This window comes from Octopus sinensis, linkage group LG26 (assembly GCF_006345805.1).
Source record: "Octopus sinensis linkage group LG26, ASM634580v1, whole genome shotgun sequence".
NCBI lineage: Eukaryota > Metazoa > Mollusca > Cephalopoda > Octopoda > Octopodidae > Octopus > Octopus sinensis.
Genome location: NC_043022.1, coordinates 20806492 through 20829567, shown reverse-complemented (window position 1 = coordinate 20829567; position 23076 = coordinate 20806492). Strand labels below are relative to the sequence as shown.

At 39.7% G+C, this 23076-nt stretch overlaps 1 protein-coding gene across 1 annotated transcript; it reads left to right on the top strand.

The window, feature by feature from the left end:
- Positions 1-6788: 6788 nt before the first annotated feature.
- On the top strand, positions 6789-19605 carry LOC115224831 (signal recognition particle receptor subunit beta). Its single transcript, XM_029795770.2, has 7 exons — positions 6789-6956; positions 11818-11912; positions 13522-13596; positions 15079-15161; positions 15892-15951; positions 16969-17097; positions 19142-19605. Exons 1-7 carry the CDS (start codon positions 6818-6820, stop codon positions 19353-19355), a joined length of 795 nt encoding a protein of 264 aa, XP_029651630.1. The 5' UTR covers positions 6789-6817; the 3' UTR covers positions 19356-19605.
- Positions 19606-23076: the final 3471 nt, after the last annotated feature.

Genomic DNA, 23076 nt, shown 5'->3' with positions numbered 1-23076 from the left:
GAAAGCCGTGGTCAGGGTGAGGGTACAAGCAAACAGACACACAGAAACACGCACAGACAAACTGCCGTTTATATAGAGAGAGATATATGGGCAACACACACACATACGCACGTATACCTGTTGTATACATGTTTTTTGTACTCATACATGTTCGTGTGTGTGTGTGTTGCCCGTATATCAACAAAACACTTTTTTCTTTGATGGAATAAAAACAGCAAAAACTTACTCGTCGCTAGAAGGGGACTTAACTCCTGTTTGCAAACTGGTGACTTCTCCAACTTGAAAATTGTTAAAAGTTTTGATTGAAAATTAATTTTTACTGCTATTCGCTGGTGCAACTGGTAAAAATAAGTTGACGAAAATACAGCAAGGATCATGACGAATGTCCTCCTAAAATTGGAGCAACATGCGTGCTAATTTGTGGATGTGTATAAATTACATTCACGTACACACACACACATCCTGCCTTTCATATATACAGATATTGCTTCATTTCTGAAGACTGGGTCATAGGATTAGTCTATGCTACATTCTTTGCAATATTATCATAATCATTTAACCCCTTGCAGATGGATTTAGTACTGTTCAGTATACTTTTATTCTTTTACACGTTTGTCATTTGACTGCAACCATACTGGAGCACTGCCTTTAGTTGAAGAAATCAACCCCAGGACTTATTCTTTGTAAGCCGAGTACTTATCAATCGTCTCTTTTGCTGAACCACTAAGTTTTGGGGGACATAAATACACCAACATTGTTTGTCAAGTGATGGCAGGGAGAACAAACACACACACATGAATATATATATACACATATACCAAGCTTCTTTCAGTTTCCGCCTACCAAATCCACTTACAAGGCTTTGGTCAGCCCGAAGCTATAGTAGAAGATACCCAAGGTGCCACGCAGTGGGACTGAAACGGACCCATGTGGATGGGAAGCTAGCTTCTTACCACACAGCCACGCATAATTTTTCATACAAGGAATTTTACAGCATATTTATAGATTCTTCTCAGAGTGGTATATTTGGAAACACAGTACTCTTAGTGCTAGTGGCGCGCTAAGAGCACCATCCGAGCATGATCGTTGCCAGAGCAGCAGACTGGCTTCTGTGCCGGCGGCACATAAAAAGCACCTTTCGAGCATGATCATTACCAGCGTCGCCTTACTGGCACGTGAAAAAACATTCAAGCAAGGTCGTTGCCAGTGCTGCTAGACTGGCTCCTGTGCAGGTGGCACATAAAAAACACCATTTGAGCGTGGCCATTGTCAGTACCACCTGACTGGCCCTTGTACCGGTGGCACGTAAAAGTACCCACTACACTCTTGAAGTGGTTGGCGTTAGGAAGGGCATCTAGCTGTAGAAACTCTGCCATCAGATTGGAGCCTGGTTCGCTAGTCCTCAGCCATCCAACACATTCCAGAAAGAAAAACAGACAAACCATTGCCTATAGGAAGTGGTACTGACTGCATTGAAACACTATGTGTGTGAGTGAGGCAGTGTCTTGCTCTGTGCAGTATTCATCATCATCATCATCGTTTAATGTCCGCTTTCCATGCTAGCATGGGTTGGACGATTTGACAGGTCTGGAGAGCCAGATGGCTGCACCAGGCCCCAATTTGATCTGGCAGAGTTTCTACAGCTTGATGCCCTTCCTAATGCCAACCGCTTTAAGAGTGTCATAGGTGCTTTTATGTGCCACCGGCACGAGGGCCAGTCTAGTGGTACTGGCAACAGCCATACTCAAATGGTGCTTTTTGTGCCACCCGCACAGGAGCCAGTCCAGCGATTGTTTTTTCATGTGTCACCAGCACAAGTGCCAGTAAGGCGACACAGGTAACGATCACACTCGAATGGTGTTTTTTATGTGCCATTGGCATGGAGGCCAGCTTGTTGCTCTGGCAACGATCATGCTCGGATGGTGCTCTTAGTGCTTCACTAGCACTGATGCCAGTCATCGAATTTGATTTCAATTTCATTTGCCTCAACAGGTCTTCGCAAGCAGAGTTTAGTGTCCATGCATTATTTTGTAGCTTACTCTCTTTTACTCTTTAACTTGTTTCAGTCATTTGACTGCGGCCATGCTGGAGCACCGCCTTTAATTGAGCAACTCAACCCCGGGACTTTTTCTTTTGTAAGCCCAGTACTTATTCTATCGGTCTCTTTTGCTGAACCGCTAAGTAACGGGGACATAAACACACCAGCATCGGTTGTCAAGCAATGCTAGGGGGACAAACACAGACACACAAATGCATATATATATATATATATATATACATATATACGACGGGCTTCTTTCAGTTTCCATCTACCAAATCCACTCACAAGGCTTCGGTCGGCCCGAGGCTATAGTAGAAGACACTTGCCCAAGGTGCCACGCAGTGGGACTGAACCCGGAACCATGTGGCTGGTAAACAAGCTACTTACCACACAGCCACTCCTGCGCTTCTAGATTTATTTTTAGAATGACATTGTAGAGTAGGTGTGAGAGGTCAGATCTGATTGATTTGAACATAAAGCAAGTTGGATATTTGGAATGTATAAATTTGGTGTAAATGCTAAAGTATTAACCCTTTTAGCATACAGAATACTTATCTATTCACATGGTTTTGAATTAATCTTGTTCCCTCAAGATTTTGATGATGTGATTATTTAATTTTAGAATGACATTGCAGGGCCACAACATGGATGACTTAAGGCATGCACGCACTTCATCAGCCCTGCTCCCTTTCGGGATGACAGGAAGGGCTTGCCTTAAATCTCCTGAAGGCAATAGAGTTACACCACCCATAGAAGCTGTAGAATCCCGGATATCTTTCAGTGACCGGTCCAGTGCCTCAAGGGCACCCTTATTGGCCATTGTGCATTCATCCTATACAATGAGACAGTACTGTCTAAGAACTTCAGCTTCCTTTGAATTTTTGCCAATGTTGCAAGTAGGAACCTCAGCCCTCACCAAATCCAAAGGCAGCTTGAATGCTGAGTGCACAGTCCTACCTCCCGGCAATAACGTAGCAGCGATTCCTGAGGAGGCAACAGTTAGCGCAATTTGTTTCTTGTGATGAATCTTAGCAAGTATTAATTGTGTTTTCAAAGGATTTTCCGGTACCTCCAGGAGCATCAAGGAAAAAAATGCCGCCCGCTTGTTTTTCAACAGCACCGATGACAGTTTCGTACGCCAGCCTCTGATCAGGGAGCAATTTCGGTTCATTTACTCTCAGGTACTCAGCAAGGCCATCAGCCTCATGTGACAACTCCAGAAGTAACATTGGTGCGAGTATATTAACATCCTGTCGTAGTGAGGATGGCAAACTGAATGTGTTCAACGCTGCCCCACCCATTTTGAGCAGGGCATCCTCGATTTCAATCAGCGCATTATTGTAGATCAGGTCATTGTATCCAATGTCATCAGATATTTTCATCAAACATTTTCATCAAACACTTTCAACATGCATGCATGTATTATTTCAAGATTTCTTACTAATAGAGAAAGAGTAGGTTTCTAACCTAGATTCAAGGTTCCTTCATTGGAATTTGGACATCAACAACAGGCTATTTTTGCTTGCATGTATGTATATGTGCAGGTTTGTATGGTTTGTTTTATGTATTTATTCTCATGCATATACTTGCATATCTAGACATGCTCATATAAATTTAAATGATAAATGTCTGGAAAGTTTTATAAATTTTTACAGTTCTAGTTCTGTAGTCTTTGGATTAGCTTTCTCTTTTCTGGTTTTGAGAAGCCTAATTTCTCGAGATTGGTATTTAGGCAGTGTGCTACATGTCCCAGTGCCCCAATAATTACAGGTATAATCCTGATCTTGTGATCTGGATAGAATAACTGCAGATTTCTCAATAGTTCAGCATAGGTAGTTCTCTTTTTCACTGATCTTCAGCTTTATGTTAACATCCTCTTGCAGTTAATTTCCACAAATGTACAGTTTCTCTTCTCTATCCCAGATCATTATAACAGGCCTATTGTGCTTACATTTTATTGAGGTTTTCACTGGCACATTCATCCAGTACTCCTTTTTATTATGAGTGGCTAGGGCTTCTACCATATGTATGTATGTATGTATGTATGTATGTATGTATGTATGTATGTATGTATGTATGTATGTATGTATGTATGTATGTATGTATGTATGTATGTATGTATGTGTGTATGTATGTATGTGTGTGTGTGTGTGTGTGTCTGTCTATCTATCTATTTCTGCAACAAGCCTTCATATCAGCTATTTTGTATATATGTATGTATGTATGTATCCATCCATCTATCTATCTATCTATCTATCTATCTATCTATCTATCTATCTATCTATCTATTTCTGCAACAAGCCTTCATATCAGCTATTTTGTATGTATGTATGTATGTATGCATGCATGCATGCAGTCAGTGCGTGAGAGCTAGATAAGCTTAGTATAGAAAACACATAACAGTGTTCGAATGAACTTGAGTTTAAACTCGGAATTCTTCGTCCAAGGCAAGGCCCACGGCATTGAGAATGGCTAAAAGTGAAATACACATCGAGCTGTTAGGGATGTTGTAAGGTAAACTGAAAGAAGCCCGTGTGTGTATTTGTGTCTCTTTGTTTGTAACCCGACTATTGCTTGACAACTGATGTTGGTGTGTTTCGCCCCTGTGACTTAGCAGTTCGACAAAACTGAACGATAAAATAAGTATTAGGCTTATAAAGAATAAGTCCTGGGGTTGATTTGTTTCATGAAAGGCGAATGATTGAAAATATATATATACTATTCCTTTACTTGTTTCAGTTATTTGCCTTATATATATATATATATATATATAAATTAAAATTATATTAAATGTATGTGTGTATATATATATATATATATATATATATATATATATATATATATATGGGAATGTGTTTGTGTGTGTGTTAGAACACCGGTGTTCTAACTAACACAACATCCACGTTAAATTGGATACAAAGATTTCCTATCTATCTATATTACCCCTAAATCTGTATTAACCTGAAATCTCGACATCAGCTATAAACCTACTCTTGTAAACTGTAACTTCTAATTGTTCTTTTAAGGTGACAATTTGTTCTCACATTCTTTCTCTCTCTCTCTATCTCTTTCACACACACACACATTCCAATATATATATACCTTCGAAACACGCATTGAGTCGAAACAGGGGCAGCTGATGAAGGGGAATATTCCTTGTATTGTTTGTCTTGTACCCTGTTTTTTCGTTGTTAAAAAAAGTCTGTTTCCTTGTATGGTTTTATGTTTTCGTTTCTCGTTGTGTTCTACGTTTATTGTGGTGTCCTGTACTCATATATGCATGTATATATACATATAGATGTAGGTATGTACATATATGTATGTACGCATATGTTTTATTTATTAAATTGTTATAATACACACATATATATATATTTTCAGTAAAAGCAATTAAGATTCAAGTGAGTTCCAATGAATTCACATGAATGCGTTACTTAACTTAGATGCACCAGAAATCTATACGGTATTAACCATTAAATAATGTGGGGTGATTATAAACAAGAATGGATTAGTTGTTCAGTACAATTGTTTCATACGAAGAACAGATTTATTAAAAGCTGCAAATATTGCAGCAAAAACAAGTGTCCCGTATTCATCAGCCAAAACACATATGAGTTTTTGCTGCAATATTTGCAGCTTTTAATAAATCTGTTCGTATGAAACAATTGCATATATATATATATAATATATATATATATATATATATATATATATATATGGGAATGTGTTTGTGTGTGTGTTAGAACACCGGTGTTCTAACTAACACAACATCCACGTTAAATTGGATACAAAGATTTCCTATCTATCTATATTACCCCTAAATCTGTATTAACCTGAAATCTCGACATCAGCTATAACCTACTCTTGTAACTGTAACTTCTAATTGTTCTTTTAAGGTGACAATTTGTTCTCACATTCTTTCTCTCTCTCTCTATCTCTTTCACACACACACACATTCCAATATATATATACTTCGAAACACGCATTGAGTCGAAACAGGGGCAGCTGATGAAGGGGAATATTCCTTGTATTGTTTGTCTTGTACCCTGTTTTTTTCGTTGTTAAAAAAAGTCTGTTTCCTTGTATGGTTTTATGTTTTCGTTTCTCGTTGTGTTCTACGTTTATTTGTGGTGTCCTGTACTCATATATGCATGTATATATACATATAGATGTAGGTATGTACATATATGTATGTACGCATATGTTTTATTTATTAAATTGTTATAATACACACATATATATATATTTTCAGTAAAAGCAATTAAGATTCAAGTGAGTTCCAATGAATTCACATGAATGCGTTACTTAACTTAGATGCACCAGAAATCTATACGGTATTAACCATTAAATAATGTGGGGTGATTATAAACAAGAATGGATTAGTTGTTCAGTACAATTGTTTCATACGAAGAACAGATTTATTAAAAGCTGCAAATATTGCAGCAAAAACAAGTGTCCCGTATTCATCAGCCAAAACACATATGAGTTTTTGCTGCAATATTTGCAGCTTTTAATAAATCTGTTCGTATGAAACAATTGCATATATATATATATATATATATAATAAATTATTATTACCAGTGGCCTTTGTGGTCTTGAGATTTCTACTGCTCTTTCTAGCACAACGCTTTCCTATTTGGAAGCCTCTTATTGTATTTATATATATACAAACAGTCGTGCACTAAAGCCTATATTCCCCCATTACCACCACCACTAACCAACGACGAAAGGGAAATCACTCTCACCAAATGATTACGTGTGTTTAGTGTTACTAAAATGGCGACCGCGGAGAAGGAACGTGTTGAAGTCGAGAAGGAATTCAATGCAATAGAATCTCTAAAAGACACTTTTAATAATCTCGATCGAGATACTCTTGGTCTCTTAGTTGCTTTAGTCGTTGGTCTGATTAGCATCCGTAAGTACTCTGTGTCTATTATTATTATTTATATTGAAAAACGCCGTATTTATTTTACAGTATGTTTCCACACGGACGGATAAAGCGTGGGCTCCGAGCATGGTTTTTTAAGGATTATCTCCGTTTAGAATCGGGATTTATCTGTTCGAGTATCGCAATTTAAACATATTTTTTTTGGCGATCTTTCGTCTCTAGTAGACCTTTCCGTCGATTTCCGTAAATTTTTTTTTTTTTTTTACATATGGGCTTGCGGGAACTTTTGAAGTAATATATATACATATACACATACACCGAGTAAAAAATTTCAGTTATCTCTTTCTTTCACACATTACTCTGTCTCTTCACACACACTAACAGAAGCACTTCACTTACACAACATACTGTCTGTCTCCCACACCCCATCAAACACACACACACACATATACATCAATGCTTCACATGCACGGTAACTTCAAAAGAACTTCCCTCGTCATACAATCGCTTTCTCTTAGTCTCTTTCGCTCTCATTACTTCAAAAGTTCCCGCAAGCCCATATGTAAAAAAAAAATTTTTTTTACGGAAATCGACGGAAAGGTCTACTAGAGACGAAAGATTGCCTTTTTTTTTTTATTGGGCTCCTTTTCCAAGAGCTACATCATTCTAGAATCCATTCGATGCCTACTTTTGCGCTTCGAAACAACCTGCAGAAGTTAAAGCATTAAATTCTATCAGCATAAATGGAACCACGAGGAAAGAAGCTGTAAAAACCGGTTCGTTGTAGATCCGTTATTCATTTCGAGTAATTGATCTTTAACTTCATCGACAAGTAAATTTTATAGTGAACCGGAGCATCTTCGATAAATTCATCTCTCATAAGGTAGAGTTCTGAAATAACTGTCCTTCGAAGGCCCAACTGCGACTGTGTTTAAGTCGTAATGCTAACAATTCATCATATCTAAATATTTTTCCTTTCTCCTATTTAAAATTGTGTTGAGAATTTTGGCGCATTTTGAGGAAGGGGGGATTTTTTATTTGCTTTTTTTTCCCTTTTTTTTTTTGTCTCCATATATGCGTATGATACTCCTCGAGTTAGCAGAAGCGTTAGCACGCCGGGCGAAATGCGTAGCCGTATTTCGTCTGCCGTTACGTTGTGAGTTCAAATTCCGCCGTGGTCGACTTTGCCTTTCATCCTTTCGGGGTCGATAAATTAAGTACCAGTTACGCACTGGGGTCGACGTAATCGACTTAATCCGCTTGTTTGTCCCCTCTATGTTTAGCCCCTTGTGGGTAATAAAGAAACAGATGCTCCGGCCGTTATGATGACGAAGATTCCAGTTGATTCGATCAACGGAACAGCCTGCTCGCGAAATTACTGTGCAAGTGGCTGAGCACTTCACAAGTACGCGAACCCTTAACATAGTTCTCAAGGAGATTTAGCGTTGACACAGAATGGGACAAGGCTGGCTTTATGAAATACACGTACAACTCCCCTCCCCACCCCACCCTTTGTCAGCGCGCTTTTTTTTCGTCATATTCCTTCAATATACGATGCCTTACACCTGTTACACATATTTTTTTCCATTTTTCTAAACCGGGCGCGGATCTATATATTAACCCTCATTTTTGCCTGAAAAAAAAACAATGTAGAATTATACAATCTTAATTAAAATTTTCCACCAAATAATTAAAGCTGTATAATTTTCCATTCTTTATTATGTCTTTCAAATATACTCTGGGATTTTAGACGAGATCCTAGGAGCGAACTCGGGATTTACCAATCCAAAGAAATACAGCTGTAATTGTTTATTCTTTACGATTTCTGACGTTCCCTACTGTTCGATACGGTTAGCCAAGTTCGGATTTTAACAGAGTGCTTGTAAGGTATCCACCTGGATTTTAAGATCCCTATTCCTTTGTGTATGTGTTTGGTGTAGGTGTGTGTGTGTGTGTGTAAGAAAAAGAAGGTAGTTAGAATTTTAGAATAATTATTTATCTTGCACTTTCATCTCATTTTGGAGAATCATATGTGTGTGTTACGGAGATGTACTTGCATAGTAAGTGATTTGATCTGCATGCTGAGAGTTGCTGAAGCATGGAACAAACTGCCGGCATCGGTTGTTAGTTGTCGGAGCACTGTATCCTTCAAAACTTCCATGCTTCCTGAGATTCGCCAACACTACACTTGATTTTCTCCCCTCCATACACACACAAGCATGTATCTGACTCATACATTGTTCACTTTCCAGACATTTCTACATTACTGCATGTACTTTATATGCACTTTCTGACAAGTTGCGGTGCACCTGAGCACTGTATACAATAATTTCATTATATATATCGTGTGCTGAAACGAAACAGATGCAGCACGGATTTTTGTCAGTGAACAGGTCGCACTCTTAAAGCGACGAAAATATTTTGACAAATTAGACTTAAATGTTGAAGTGAATCGAACGGCTTTTGTGTATATGTGTGTGTTGTATGCTTATGGTCATAGGTCAGCTCAATCAGGTAAAATGGTAAAGACCCCCTTCGGTCATAAATGACCTTGGGATTGCACCTAGAAAGTTCTCCTCATAGGCACAAGTCCGGACAAGGTTATTTCTGTAAGACCAGCTTCTCCATCTGGAGAGCGAGATACAAGGTGAATTTCACATGACCGACCAGGCTATCAGATGTTGTTACACATCGCTGGTTACAATGCGCATTTTTGCATTGTTTTAATTTTCAAATGACGCAACCCCACTGGCTAGGTGAACAGGTCAACATTCCCCTATGATTGAAAGTGGGAACTTGAGCAACATGAAATGAAGTGTTTTGCTCAAGAACACAACATACCACCCAATCAGAGAATTGAACCCACAATTTAGTGATTATGAGTGCAACAGCCTAACCGCTAGGTGAATATGAGAGACAGAAAGAGGATACAACCATTGCAGCGTGGAAGGTGTTTGTAAGCCATTTAAGAAACACACAAAAGCCGTTCGATTTACTTCAACATTTAAGTTTAATTTGACAAAATATTTTCGTCGCTTTAAGACTGCGACCTGTTCACTGACAAAAATCCGTGCTGCATCGAAAAATTTTTGAAAATTTCCCCAAAAAGTTTTTGAAAATTTTTCCCCAATAAGTTTTTGAAAATTTTCCCCAAAAAGTTTTTGAAAATTTTTCCCCAACAATTGCAGCGTGGAAGGTGTTTGTAAGCCATTTAAGAAACACACAAAAGCCGTTCGATTTACATCAACATTTAAGTTTAATTTGTCAAAATATTTTCGTCGCTTTAAGACTGCGACCTGTTCACTGACAAAAATCCATGCTGCATCTGCAGAAAGAGGGATACAGGAACAGAAAAGGTGGGTGAGTAGGTAAGTGTACTTGAGTGAAAATAATGTATTAGATGATGAGAGATGGGGGTTGATTTGGATGCAGTACGCACGTACAATAGTGTGTAAGTGTCTTAAGAGAGAAAAATGGGTATAAAATGCATCAGATGTATGCAGGAGAGAAGACTGCTGGTTTGGTCATGTGATGCATATGGAAGAGGACAGCTGCATAAAGAAGTGTCAATCTCTAATTGTGGACTGGCTTCCGTGCCGGTGGCATGTAAAAAGCACCATCCGATCGTGGCCGATCACTGCCGCCTCGACTGGCTTCTGTGCCGGTGGCACGTAAAATGCACTAATCCAACCGTGGCCGTTGCCAGCCTCGCCTGGCACCTGTGCAGGTGGCACGTAAAAAGCACCCACTACACTCACAGAGTGGTTGGCGTTAGGAAGGGCATCCAGCTGTAGAAACACTGCCAGATAAGACTGGATCCTGGTGCAGCCTTCTGGCTTCCCAGATCCCCGGTCGAACCGTCCAACCCATGCTAGCATGGAGAACGGACGTTAAACGATGATGATGATGATGTAGACACAGAAAGACGTGGTATGAGGTGGTAAAATGTGATGTTCAGATGGAAGCAGTGACAAGTGACCAAGATTTTTGGTAATTTGTCTTGCTTGAGATGACATGTGAAGTTAGGTGAAATCGTGGTCGTAGCCTGTGACATGAAAAAGGCGCCTATGTCGGTAACACATAATAGGCACTTGTGCCAGTGACATGTAAAAGGTACTCATGCCAGTGACACATCAAAGGCACCTGGTACACTCAGTAGAGTGGTGGGCATCCGGCTGTAAAAACCAAGCTAAAACAGTCTGAAGCCCGGAACACCTCTCCTGCTTACCATCTCCGGTGAAACCATCTAGTTCATATCAGCATTGAAAATTGACATTAAATGATGATGATGGTATTGATGGAGGAGAAGTGAAAGAAAGGAAATAGCAGGTGAGTGAAGGAAGAAAAAATGTAAACAGTAAGGTTTATAGGCGCAGGAGTGGCTGCGTGGTAAGTAGCTTGCTTACCAACCACATGGATCTGGGTTCAGTCCCACTGCGTGGCAAGTGTCTTCTACTATAGCCTCGGGCCGACCAAAGCCTTGTGAGTGGATCTGGTAGACAGAAACTGAAAGAAGCCTGTTGTATATATGTATATGTGTGTGTATATGTTTATGTGTTTGTGTTTGTCCCCCCAACATCGCTTGACAACCGATGGTGGTGTGTTTACGTGCCTGTAACTTAGCGGTTCGACAAAAGAGCCCGGTAGAATAAGTACTAGGCTTACAAAGAATAAATCCTGGGGTCCATTTGCTCGATTAAAGGCGGTGCTCCAGCATGGCCGCAGTCAAATGACTGAAACAAGTAAAAGAGTAAACGTAAATTGAAATTACACATGATGAGAGAGATCCCTCCTCACACACACATACATACGCACATGCATGTATACAAGCACTTATCTATGTATATCTACCTCATTATTTTTTTTTTTTTATTTCCTGTTTTCCCAGTTTTATTGCTAATATTTATTGGAAAGAGGAGCAAAAAGCAAGGAATAATATTAGCTGGAATTTGTGATGCTGGGAAAACACTTATTTTTACTCAGGTAATCCACTTTTTATTTTACATAATTTCATTCCACTTTTAATTAATATTGTTTATTATTCCCCAAAAATTTTTGAAAATTTTCCCTAAAAATTTTTGAAAATTTTTCCCAAAAATTTTTGAAAATTTTCCTCAAATATTATTATTATTATTGTTATTATTATTATCATGGCAAGCTGGCAGAATTGTTAGCACACCGAGCGAAATGCTTAGTAGTATTTTGTCTGTCGCTATGTTCTGAGTTCAAATTCCACTGAGGTTGACTTTGCCTTTCATCCTTTCGGGGTCGATAATTTAAGGACCAGTGAAACACTGGGGATCGATGTAATTGACTTAATTCGTTTGTCTGCCCCCCCCCACAAATTTCAGGCCTTGTGCCTTTAGTAGAAAGGATTATTATTTGCATGATCATCAATTTTAACATTGTAATAGTGTTATTGGAGTGACTAAAACAACAGAGCAATGAGAAAAACGTCTCATAGTGATCGGTTTTCTCTTCCAATGTTTCTGAGTTCAAATCCTGCAGGGTCCAACTGTGATTTTTTTATTTCTCTATGGGTCCATAAAACAAATACCAGTAATATACTGGAATCAACTTAACCCTTTAGCATTCAGATTTCTTTGTCAAATGTACTGCTTATTTATTTCCATTGACTGGAATTAATTGTACATTATCAGCTGTAGAAACACTGCCAGATCAGACTGGTGGCTGGTGCAGCCTCCTGGCTTCCCAGACCCCAGTTGAACCGTCCAACACATGCTAGCATGGAAATCAGACGTTAAATGATGATGATGATATATATATATAGGCGCAGGAGTGGCTGTGTGGTAAGTGGCTTGCTTACCAACCACATGGTTCTGGGTTCAGTCCCACTGCGTGGCATCTTGGGCAAGTGTCTTCTGCTATAGCCCCGGGCCGACCAATGCTTGGTGAGTGGATTTGGTAGACGGAAACTGAAAGAAGCCTGTCGTATATATGTATATATATATATATGTATGTGTGTTTGTTTGTGTGTCTGTGTTTGTCCCCCTAGCATTGCTTGACAACCGATGCTGGTGTGTTTATGTCCCCGTTACTTAACAGTTCGGCAAAAGAGACCGATAGAATAAGTACTGGGCTTACAAAAAGAATAAGTCCCGGGGTCGAGTTGCCCGATTAAAAAAGGCGGTGCTCCAGCATGGCCGCAGTCAAATGACTGAAACAAGTAAAAGAGTATATATATATATATATATATATGAGGAAGTGCTGAAAAATGTTCCTGGCTTTAAAGGTATTGCGAAAGGCCTGACCTTCAGAGTTCTTTTACAGGGCTTAGAAAAACTGAAGGATCACCGCAATAAGTGTGTCAATCTGGAATGAGAATGTGTTGAATGAAATCATAATTAACTGATTCTCCTGTATTTTCTTTTCATCTAAAGCCAGGAACTTCTTAGCACCCCCATCGTAGGGTAGGTGTGATCTGGTCAGTCTTAGCATAAAACAGTTAGAATATCTGGGCCGGGCCGGATATGGCCAGTTTAAATAACCAAAGGGTTAATCAATGTTTTTTTTTTTCTGTCTCTTTCTTTAAATGTGAAACCTTGTGCTAATTTCATTTTTCTTTCTACAGTTGATCCATAAAAGCTTCAAAGAGACTTACACCTCAATCAAAAGCAACGCTGGATCTTTTACCACCCCTAAAAAGGTAAGGGCTCGACCCATTCAAAGTCTGCTCTCCGTCAACCTGTCATTTTATCAGCAACAATGCGTTCACATGTTTCATTTATCATTGTAAGCTGCATGCATCAGTTATGAAGTTGATTGTTTTCTATCATTTCTATCCTTACCATGTATAAAGCTGAGCTACATGTACTACCTTATTGTTGTGTTTAATGCTACATGTGTCTGTTGACACTTCCCTCATTGCTGTATGCAATGCTAAGCCACATGTGTCAGTTATCACTTTCATTACTATTTAAAGTTGAGCTCCATGTGCCAGTAGCACACTTCAACTATTGCCATGCTTAATGCTACATGTTTGATATCATGTGTCTTTTAATACTTCCATCACTGCCAGTTGTAATGTTACATGTCAAGCATTCCTTTCATTATTTCCATGTTTAATACTACATGTATTTGCTACTTCTTCCATCCTCAATTCTGTGTGTAAAAACTCATATGTATTAGTTATCGCTTTCACTATTCTCATGTGATGTTACCTATGCCTGGCACCATTTCCGTCATTTCCATGTATAAAGCTACATGTACCCAGCATCACCTCCATCATTGTTGTATTTAATGCTACATGTATCTTTTATCACTTCCATTAATACAGTGTATAACACTACATGTTAGCTATCACTGTGTTCTGAAAAGCTAGACATCTTTCTTATCACTAGACAATGAAACTACTCTAATGTGTTCCTCCATTCATTGTACCATGTAGAGTTATTTCTAACATGTGTCATTATATTAGGTAAGGTGACAAGCTGGCAGAACCATTCCTCACTGGACGAAATGCTTAGCAGCATTTTCTCTGGACCTTTACATTTCTGAATTCAAATATTGCCAAGATCAATTTTGCCCTTCATCCTTTCAGATTTGATGAAATAAATAAGCATTACATTTGACAGAGTAATCTGAATGCTAAACGGTTAGGAATCAAATTTAAACCAGCCATCATCGTTTAACGCAGTGCTTTTCAACCTTTTTGCTGGAGCGGAACCCCAATGAAGCATTCCACTGGCTCGAGGAACCCCTGTGCAATAATCTAATAGTCTTATGCACACATATCTGCACAGGAGAATTAAAAATTACTGACGATTTTAGCATTTTTGTAACTTCTTGCGGAACCCCTGGACTGTACTGGCGGAACTCTAAGGTTCCACGGAACTCTGGTTGAAAACCACTGGTTTAACGTCTGCTTTCCATGCTAGCATAGGTTGGATGAATGACTGAGGGCTGGCGAACCAGATGGCTGCACCAAGCTTCAATCTTGATCTGGCAGAGTTTCTACAGCTGGATGCCCTTCCTAATGCCAACCACTCCGAGAGTGTACTGGGTGCTTTTACGTGCCACCGGCACAGGGGCCAGTCAGGCGGTACTGGCAATGGGCATTTTGCTCATGTATGTATAATGCTAGTTGTTAATTCCAATTTTTCTTTTCCTTTCATCTTGTGTCTTTCAGAAGAAAACAATACGCATATTCGACTTGCCAGGTCATGAGAGGTTACGTACACAAGCTTTTGAAGAGTATGGCAAGCTAACAAGGTAAGTTATTTCCAAAGGCCAACTGGGTGTGGTATAAGGAAGATTTTGGTGGAGTAACTGGGGTGGGTTTAGGATGTGACCCTTTATTGTTTAGCTCCAGGTCAATCTCAATCAAGTAAACCTATATTCACTGTCAAGTGCATATCAATTGAGCACCTTTACTCTTTACTCGATGCTGGTAATGATCCCGCTCGAATGGTGCCTCTTACATGCCACCAGCACGGAAGCCAGTTAGCCGCTCTGGCAACAATCACACTCGGATGGTGCTCTTAGCACCCTACTAGCACAGGGCACATGTGGAAAAAAAAACACATGTTAGGTTTAACCCATTCGTTACTGTATTTATTTTGAGATGCTCTGTATTTCTTTCAGCTATTTTAAATATAACAAAGAATTTAGTAAAATAACTTAGTTATCATTAAGCTAGTGTTAGGAACGTAAATTGTGACTAAGGCTTGGTGGAATATTTTAATTCAGAACTTATGAAAACAAAACATTTTACCACAAAGCCAGAGCCGGTTTTGGCCGGGTTAAATATCATGTTGCTGGCAAACAGGCATCTGGCTGTAGAAAATTCGCCTCAATGACTCTCCTCCTGATCCATGCAAGCATGGAAAATTTAACAGTAAACTTAATACCACACAGCCATGCCTGTACCTATGTATGTAGTCTTGAATAATATATTATTTAATTATTTATTCATAAAATCTTCTTTTTACTACCTGAACAGAGCCATTGTGTTTGTGATTGACAGCACCACATACCAGAAGAGCATCAAGGATGTTGCTGAGTGAGTCATTTTCCTAATTGCTTTTTGATAATGTTTTTGGTTTATTATTATTATTATTGTTTGTCCCCCCTGTGGGAAATAAAGATATATATATATATATATATATATATATACTCTTTTACTCTTTTATTTGTTTCAGTCAGTTGACTGCGGCCATGCTGGAGCATCGCCTTTAGTCAAGCAACTTGACCCTGGGACTTATTCTTTGTAAGCCCAGTACTTATTCTATCGGTCTCTTTTGCCGAACCGCTAAGTGACGGGGACATAAACACACCAGCATCGGTTGTCAAGCAATGCTAGGGGGACAAACACAGACACACAAACATACACGCAAACACACACACGTATATATATTTCAGTTTCCGTCTACCAAATCCACCCACAAGGCATTGGTCGGCCCGAGGCTATAGTAGAAGACACGTGCCCAAGGGCCACGCAGTGGGACTGAACCTGGAACCATGTGGTTGGTAAGCAAGCTACTTACCACACAGCCACTCCTGCACCTATATATATATTTCAAAGGAATTCCAACTCTGTCAGTTTTTTATGTTTTATTTATATTCTTCATAATATTAATGTAGAATATAGAATATATAGTAAAATGAAATGAAGTATTGTCTTATTGAATAGATGAAATATTGAATATCAAATATTAAGGGACTTGTATACTTTCTTGCATTTAAGCAGTTTTCAAGGTCCCATGTTGTGACAGGAATGTTTCAATTGAATTCCTTTGAATTATATATATCCCTCTATACACAATCATACAAACCCCTTTTTATTTACACACACATATACAATGGGCTTTTTTCAGTTTCTTTAAGTTGGCCCAGGGCTATAGTAGAAGACACTTGCCCAAGGTGCCACACAGTGGGACTGAACCTGGAAGCATGTGGTTGGGAAGCAAGCTTCTCACACACAGCCACTCCTATACACACATTCACACACACACACACACGTAATGTTTGTGTATGTAAGGCTTCTATGTAATGTTAATTGTTAATTTTGTATGGACAGGTACTTGTATACGATGATGTGCAATGCTCTTGTCCTGAAAATTACTCCAGTCCTGATTCTTTGCAACAAACAAGATCAAACTTTTGCTAAAGGTGCAAAAGCTATAAAGTCTACCCTCGAGAAAGAGCTGTAAGTAATTCCCTGTTCGTTATTTGAATTTCTTCATTCATTATCATGAGGAGACCTATTGAGTCAAGTACATGAACATCGAAATAAATATCAATGGAAATAGTAGTTGCTGATACCTGTGTCGGTGGCACATAAAAAGCACCATCCGAACGTGGCTGATGCCAGCGCTGCGTTGACTGGCTTCTGTGCCAGTGGCACGTAAAAAGCACCATCCGAGCATGGCCGATGCCAGCGCTACCTCGACTGGATTCTGTGCCGGTGGCACATAAAAAGCACCATCCGAACGTGGCCGATGCCAGCGCCGCCTCGACTGGCTTCTGTGCCGGTGGCACGTAAAAAGCACCATCCGAGCATGGCCGATGCCAGCGCCGCCTTGACTGGCTTCCGTGCCGGTGGCACGTAAAAAGCACCATCCGAGTGTGGCCGATGCCAGACTCCCCTGAAACCTGTGCCGGTGGCACGTAAAAAGCACCCACCACACTTGCGGAGTGGTTGGCGTTAGGAAGGGCATCCAGCTGTAGAAACACTGCCAGATCAGACTGGGTCTGGCGCAGCCTTCTGGCTTCCCAGACCCCAGTTGAACCGTCCAACCCGTGCCAGCATGGAAAACGGACGTTAAACGATGATGATGATGATTATTGTTATTGTTATTATTATTATTATTAAGGCAGTGAGCTGACAGAATCATTGGCATGCCAGGCAAAGTGCATGGAGGCATTTTGTCTGTCTTTACGTTCTGAGTTCAAATTCTCAGAATATGTGAGACAAGGGTTAACTAAAAGTTTGAAAACAATCATGGAAACTTAAGACAAACTTATGAAAATGCTTTGGACAGGTAAATGGTTAATTATAAAGCTTTTATGTATTACCAGGGGCGTAGCAAGCTGGGCACATGCCCTGGGCGCCACTTTGAGGTGGGGGTGCAATTTGACCAAGATCATTTCCTAACTAATCCATGAAAGACAAAACAGTTATTCATTATTTTAATGCGTGTTTCTGCTGTTTGGTTGGTTGGTTGGGGGAGGGGGCAATTTTGGTGCTTGCCCTGGGTGCCGTTTACCCTAGCTACACTCCTGTGTATTACGCTGGCAGACACTAACATACACGCACACACATTCATACAAAAGTGTTTCTGTAATATCCTGAGATGAAATAAAATTAATAGACTAAACACTTTCCCATTGTTAATCCTTCTGATACCAACCCACCTGACTCTGGTCCTGAGTACAAATGTCTTGTTTTCAAATGTTCTGAATTTAAAATCTTCCACCAAACCTTAGTCACAATTTATGTTCCTTACACTAGCTGAATGATAAAGTTATTTTACTAAATTCTTTGTTATATTAAAAATTAATTGAAAGAAACACAGAGCATCTCAACAGAAATATGCTAACAAAAAGGTTAAGAGTTAAGGTCATTCAAGTCTTGGTTTGGTTTCCATGTCTGGAATTTCTGCTCCAAATCATCATTTGGAGCAGAAATTTCCACGACGACGCCGTGGTGATCTCATTCTTGCTCACAACATCATAAGCGGAAAGTGTAACCTCTCGAAAGAGCTGTTCTTCACTCCTGCTCCAGAGCGTCGGCTGCGGGGTCACTCCGAAAAGCTCTATCTGCGACGATTTCAACTCAATCGAAGGAGAGGGGCTTTCTCCGTCCGGGTTGCGGATCCGTGGAATAAGCTGCCGGACAGGATAGTGAAGATGCCGACGACCGCTCAGTTCAAAGTCTCCCTTGACTAGAAATGGCCTGAACTCTTTGCATGAACACCCTCCCTGTACATAACTCCATGTCTCCCTACATGGCCTTGCTTTTTGCTTTTTGAGCCAAAAAATTAACTTAACTTGTCATCGTCATTGTAAATGCACAAAGGGAGAAGGACGTTTTCACATGAAACCAATGTTTGTAGTCTTTAGACATCTTTTTCTTTTTTGCTTGTTGCCAATTTAATACACTAAGCACTTTCCCACTGTTGAATTTGTTCTATCTCTTGTACTTGTCTCTGTTATTCAAAGTAGTTATAAACAAACTTCTCTGCTTCCAGCAACGTGGTAAGAACAACACATTCAGCTGCCCTGGGAGGAAGTGATGGTGCCTCCGAAAACAACAACACCTATCTTGGCAAAAGGAACAAGGATTTTGAATTCTCTGATGTTCATTCACTGAAAATTGAGTTTGCTGAGTGCACAGCCCTGAGTAAAGAAGATGTACCTGTTGACCTCCAGTCTCTGTTAGACTGGTTAGATAAAATTGTATAAGTGACTTTTTTTAAAGAACTGAACAAGATAAAAACTATATAACAACATCGACAACACCATGAGACAGTAGTGTAACCAGAAGAACTGTGTTCAGTACAAGGATATATTGATGGTTGAAAAAACTATATTTTCTTCCTTGTTTCCTTTGAAAATGAAGACTAAACTATGTGCATAAATGAATATGAAAGAGAGAGAGAGAGAAACAGACAGACAGCCTATGTTGTTATTAAATAATAATTATTACTTATAATTGTGATTTTCTGCAGTTTTACTATATTTTTTTTAACATATATTTATGTTTGTACAATTGTTAAACAATGCTTTGCTGGTTTTTAGGTATTGTTTCATCAAATATTTGGGGATGGTTTTGCTGTTGTTTTGTTTTTTTAACGAAGTACAAACGAATTAATGCAAAAAAAAAAAAAGTGATAAATAACATGGCTGTTATATGAACATTTTCTTTTCTAGTGACTAACAAATTTTAACATCCGCTTCCAAGCTATCACGGGATGGACAGCTGGACATGGAGCTGTCCAAACTGTCTATTGTGGCATGGTTTCTGTGGCAGGATGCCCTTCCTAATGCCAACCACTTAACAGAGCATGTTGGCTGCTATTTATGTACCACCAGCATGGGTGCATTTACATATCACCTACACGAGTGCATTAACAAGGCACCAGCACAGGTGCCGTTTATGTGGCAACAGCACCTGAAAGGACAATCCTGTATGCGTGGCAGACAGTTAATATTAGTATTCTAAATGAACTGCCCTTACTCCAGCTGTAGAAGCCATTTTACTTCTCAAGCAGTTTTCTCTATGTAAAAGTTAAAAGTGTGGAGACACATGGCTTAGTGGTTAGAGTGTTGGACTCATGACCATAAGATTGTGGTTTCAATTCCTGAACTGGGTGATGTGTTGTGTTCTTGAGTAAAACACTTCATATCATGTTGTTCCACTCCACTCACCTGGCAAAAACGAGTAATCCTGTGATGGACTCATGATTGTAAGATTGTGGTTTCAATTTCTGGACTGGGTGGTACATTGTGTTCTTGAGCAAAACACTTCATTTCCCATTGCTCTAGTCCACTCAGCTGGTAAAATGAGTATTTAGGGTGTTGGACTCATGATTGTAAGACTGTGGTTTCAATTCCTGGACTGGGTGGTACATTGTGTTCTTGAGCAAAACACTTCATTTCACATTGCTCTAGTCCACTCAGCTGGTAAAATGAGTATTTAGGGTGTTGGACTCATGATTGTAAGACTGTGGTTTCAATTCCTGGACTGGACGACGTATTGTGTTCTTGAACAAAACACTTCATTTCACATTGCAGACCACTCAGCTGGCAAAAATGAGTAATCCTGCAACAGACCATTGTTCCATTCAGGGAGGAATATATACAGCAGAGATACCCGGAAACTGGCTCAATAACCCTTATGGAGTAATTGTGGACTAACCAAGGGTTAAAAGTAGATGGCGGGTTTACTATGTTACCAACATAGGAAAAGTGCAATCATGAATATAAGCAGCCAAAATAGGGTTCCTCTGAAGGATCTTTGGAGTAAAGTTACCTGACAGGGTACATAGCTCAGAGGTTGGAGAGTCTCTCCAGGCCAGGCCTCTACTTCTCTGCATTGAGGGGCCCCAGCTCTGGTGCTATGGACGTGTGATTAGAATATCACAGAAAAGAATTGCAAGATGGATTCTTGAAGCTGAGCTGATTGGGTGGGGGGTGTAGGGGTAGACTAAGAACAAGATGGTTGGATAACATCCATAGTCTCCATTGGTTACATTTAGGAATCCAGCAGAAAAGTCGGATCTTTTCAGTTTGAAAGGCAGTTTTTAACATAATTTCTAGGTAACTAAAAATTTTAAACTTCGTATACTGGTAGAATGTATTTATAAAACATCTTTTTCTCTTGGCTTTATTGAGAAAATTCTATAGTTTGTAAGATATTTGTTGTTTTTTTCTTCAATTTCAACCAATCAATGACGTCCATTGAGGTAAAAAGCATTCTGTGCCATATGAATATGTCCCTCGTTTAAGAAATAGATTGGGTTTATTTACATTTGTGAAGAAAAAAAAGATACCCTTCCCCTAACCCTAAAAGAGATTGAAATGCAATAGATCGATTCTAGAGTCATAATTATGGGTGACAATTTCATATGACACCGCTAGAAAAAGCTGCCGTTCAAACCGAAAAGTCTATTAGCAGTTGCTTCTGATTTGTGGAGGGTCAGAGTATGTAAAAGGCACCCGTGCTTGTGGCATGAGCACCCGTGCATTTTATAAGGCACCAGCAATAGTATCAATTCTGCTGCGGTGGATGGGCCTTCTTAAAAACAACAAGGGGTCAAGTATCTCTGTCCTTTGCCATCTCCTTAAGACTCAGTGTCTTGGGATTGTTTTATATATATATATTGTTGTTTGTTCCTTCTCAATCCATGCATGGCTCATAGGGCTGGTTTCCCAGTTTCTGTGGTGTATAGGTTCCCCACCTGGACACTTGTCAGTCACAGGTGAGATGCAAGATGCAGGAGGAAAGAGTGAGAAAAAGTTTTGGCGAAAGATTCAGCAGAAGTTTGCCATTACCTTCTGCCGGAGCTACGTGGAGCTTAGGTGTTTCGCTTATAAACACACACATCGCCCGGTCTGAGATTCGAACCCACGATCCCTCGACTGCGAGTCCGCTGCTCTAACCACTAGGCCATGTGCCTCCACTTATATATATATTTGTATGTGTTTGTGCTCCACCACCATTTGACAACCTTTTTAAACAAAAAGAAACTGACGAAAATAAGTACAAGATGGTTAGATAACATCCATTGGTTACGCTTAGGAATCCAGCAGAAAAGTCTAATAACAGTTGCTTCTGATAGGACTTTGTGGAGGGTCAGAGCATGTAAAAAGCACCCGTGCTTGTGGCATGAGCACCCGTGCATTTTATAAGGCACCAGCAATAGTATCAATTCTGCTGCGGTGGATGGGCCTTCTTAAGAACAACAAGGGGCTGGGTATCTCTCTCTTTTGCCATCTCCTTCTTAAGGCTCAGTGTCTTGGGATTCCTCCTCCTCCTCATCGTTTAACGTCTGTTTTCCATGCTAGCATGGGTTGGATGGTTCGACCGGGGTCTGGGAAGCCAGGGGGCTGCACCAGGCTTCTGTCTGATCTGGCAGTGTTTCTACAGCTGGATGCCCTTCCTAACGCCAACCACTCCATGAGTGTAGTGGGTGCTTTTTTTTCTATGAAAATCCCTATTTTTTACGATTTTTTGATTGCTGTATCGCCATTTTTCGGTGTATTTCAACCAGAAAAATGTTCACTTAAAGAGAATAACAAGCTACATAATGGAAAATTTTTACTTTTCAAAAATTCCAATTCTAAAGGGTCGAAACAAACCCGAGCAACATCGGGCGATACTGCTAGTTATTGTATACAGAGCTTAGTGTGTGTATGTGTGCGCCTGTTTTCGCGCGCAATAATTTACGAAGCCAAGCGAATAGGTTTATAGTTAAAGGGAAATAACTCGTATAAAATTCATCAAATTTTTTGCAGTCGTAGGTTGTCAGATAAATTCGTTCGTTTTATCCCCCCTCCCCCCATTTACTCTATTGTCATTATATCTGAAAAGGGGTAAAACTTATTCAAATTTCAAAAACGATAAACAAAAAGTTGTAGAAGAAGAATAAGCTCACAAATTACTCCCCCACCCCCCATAAAA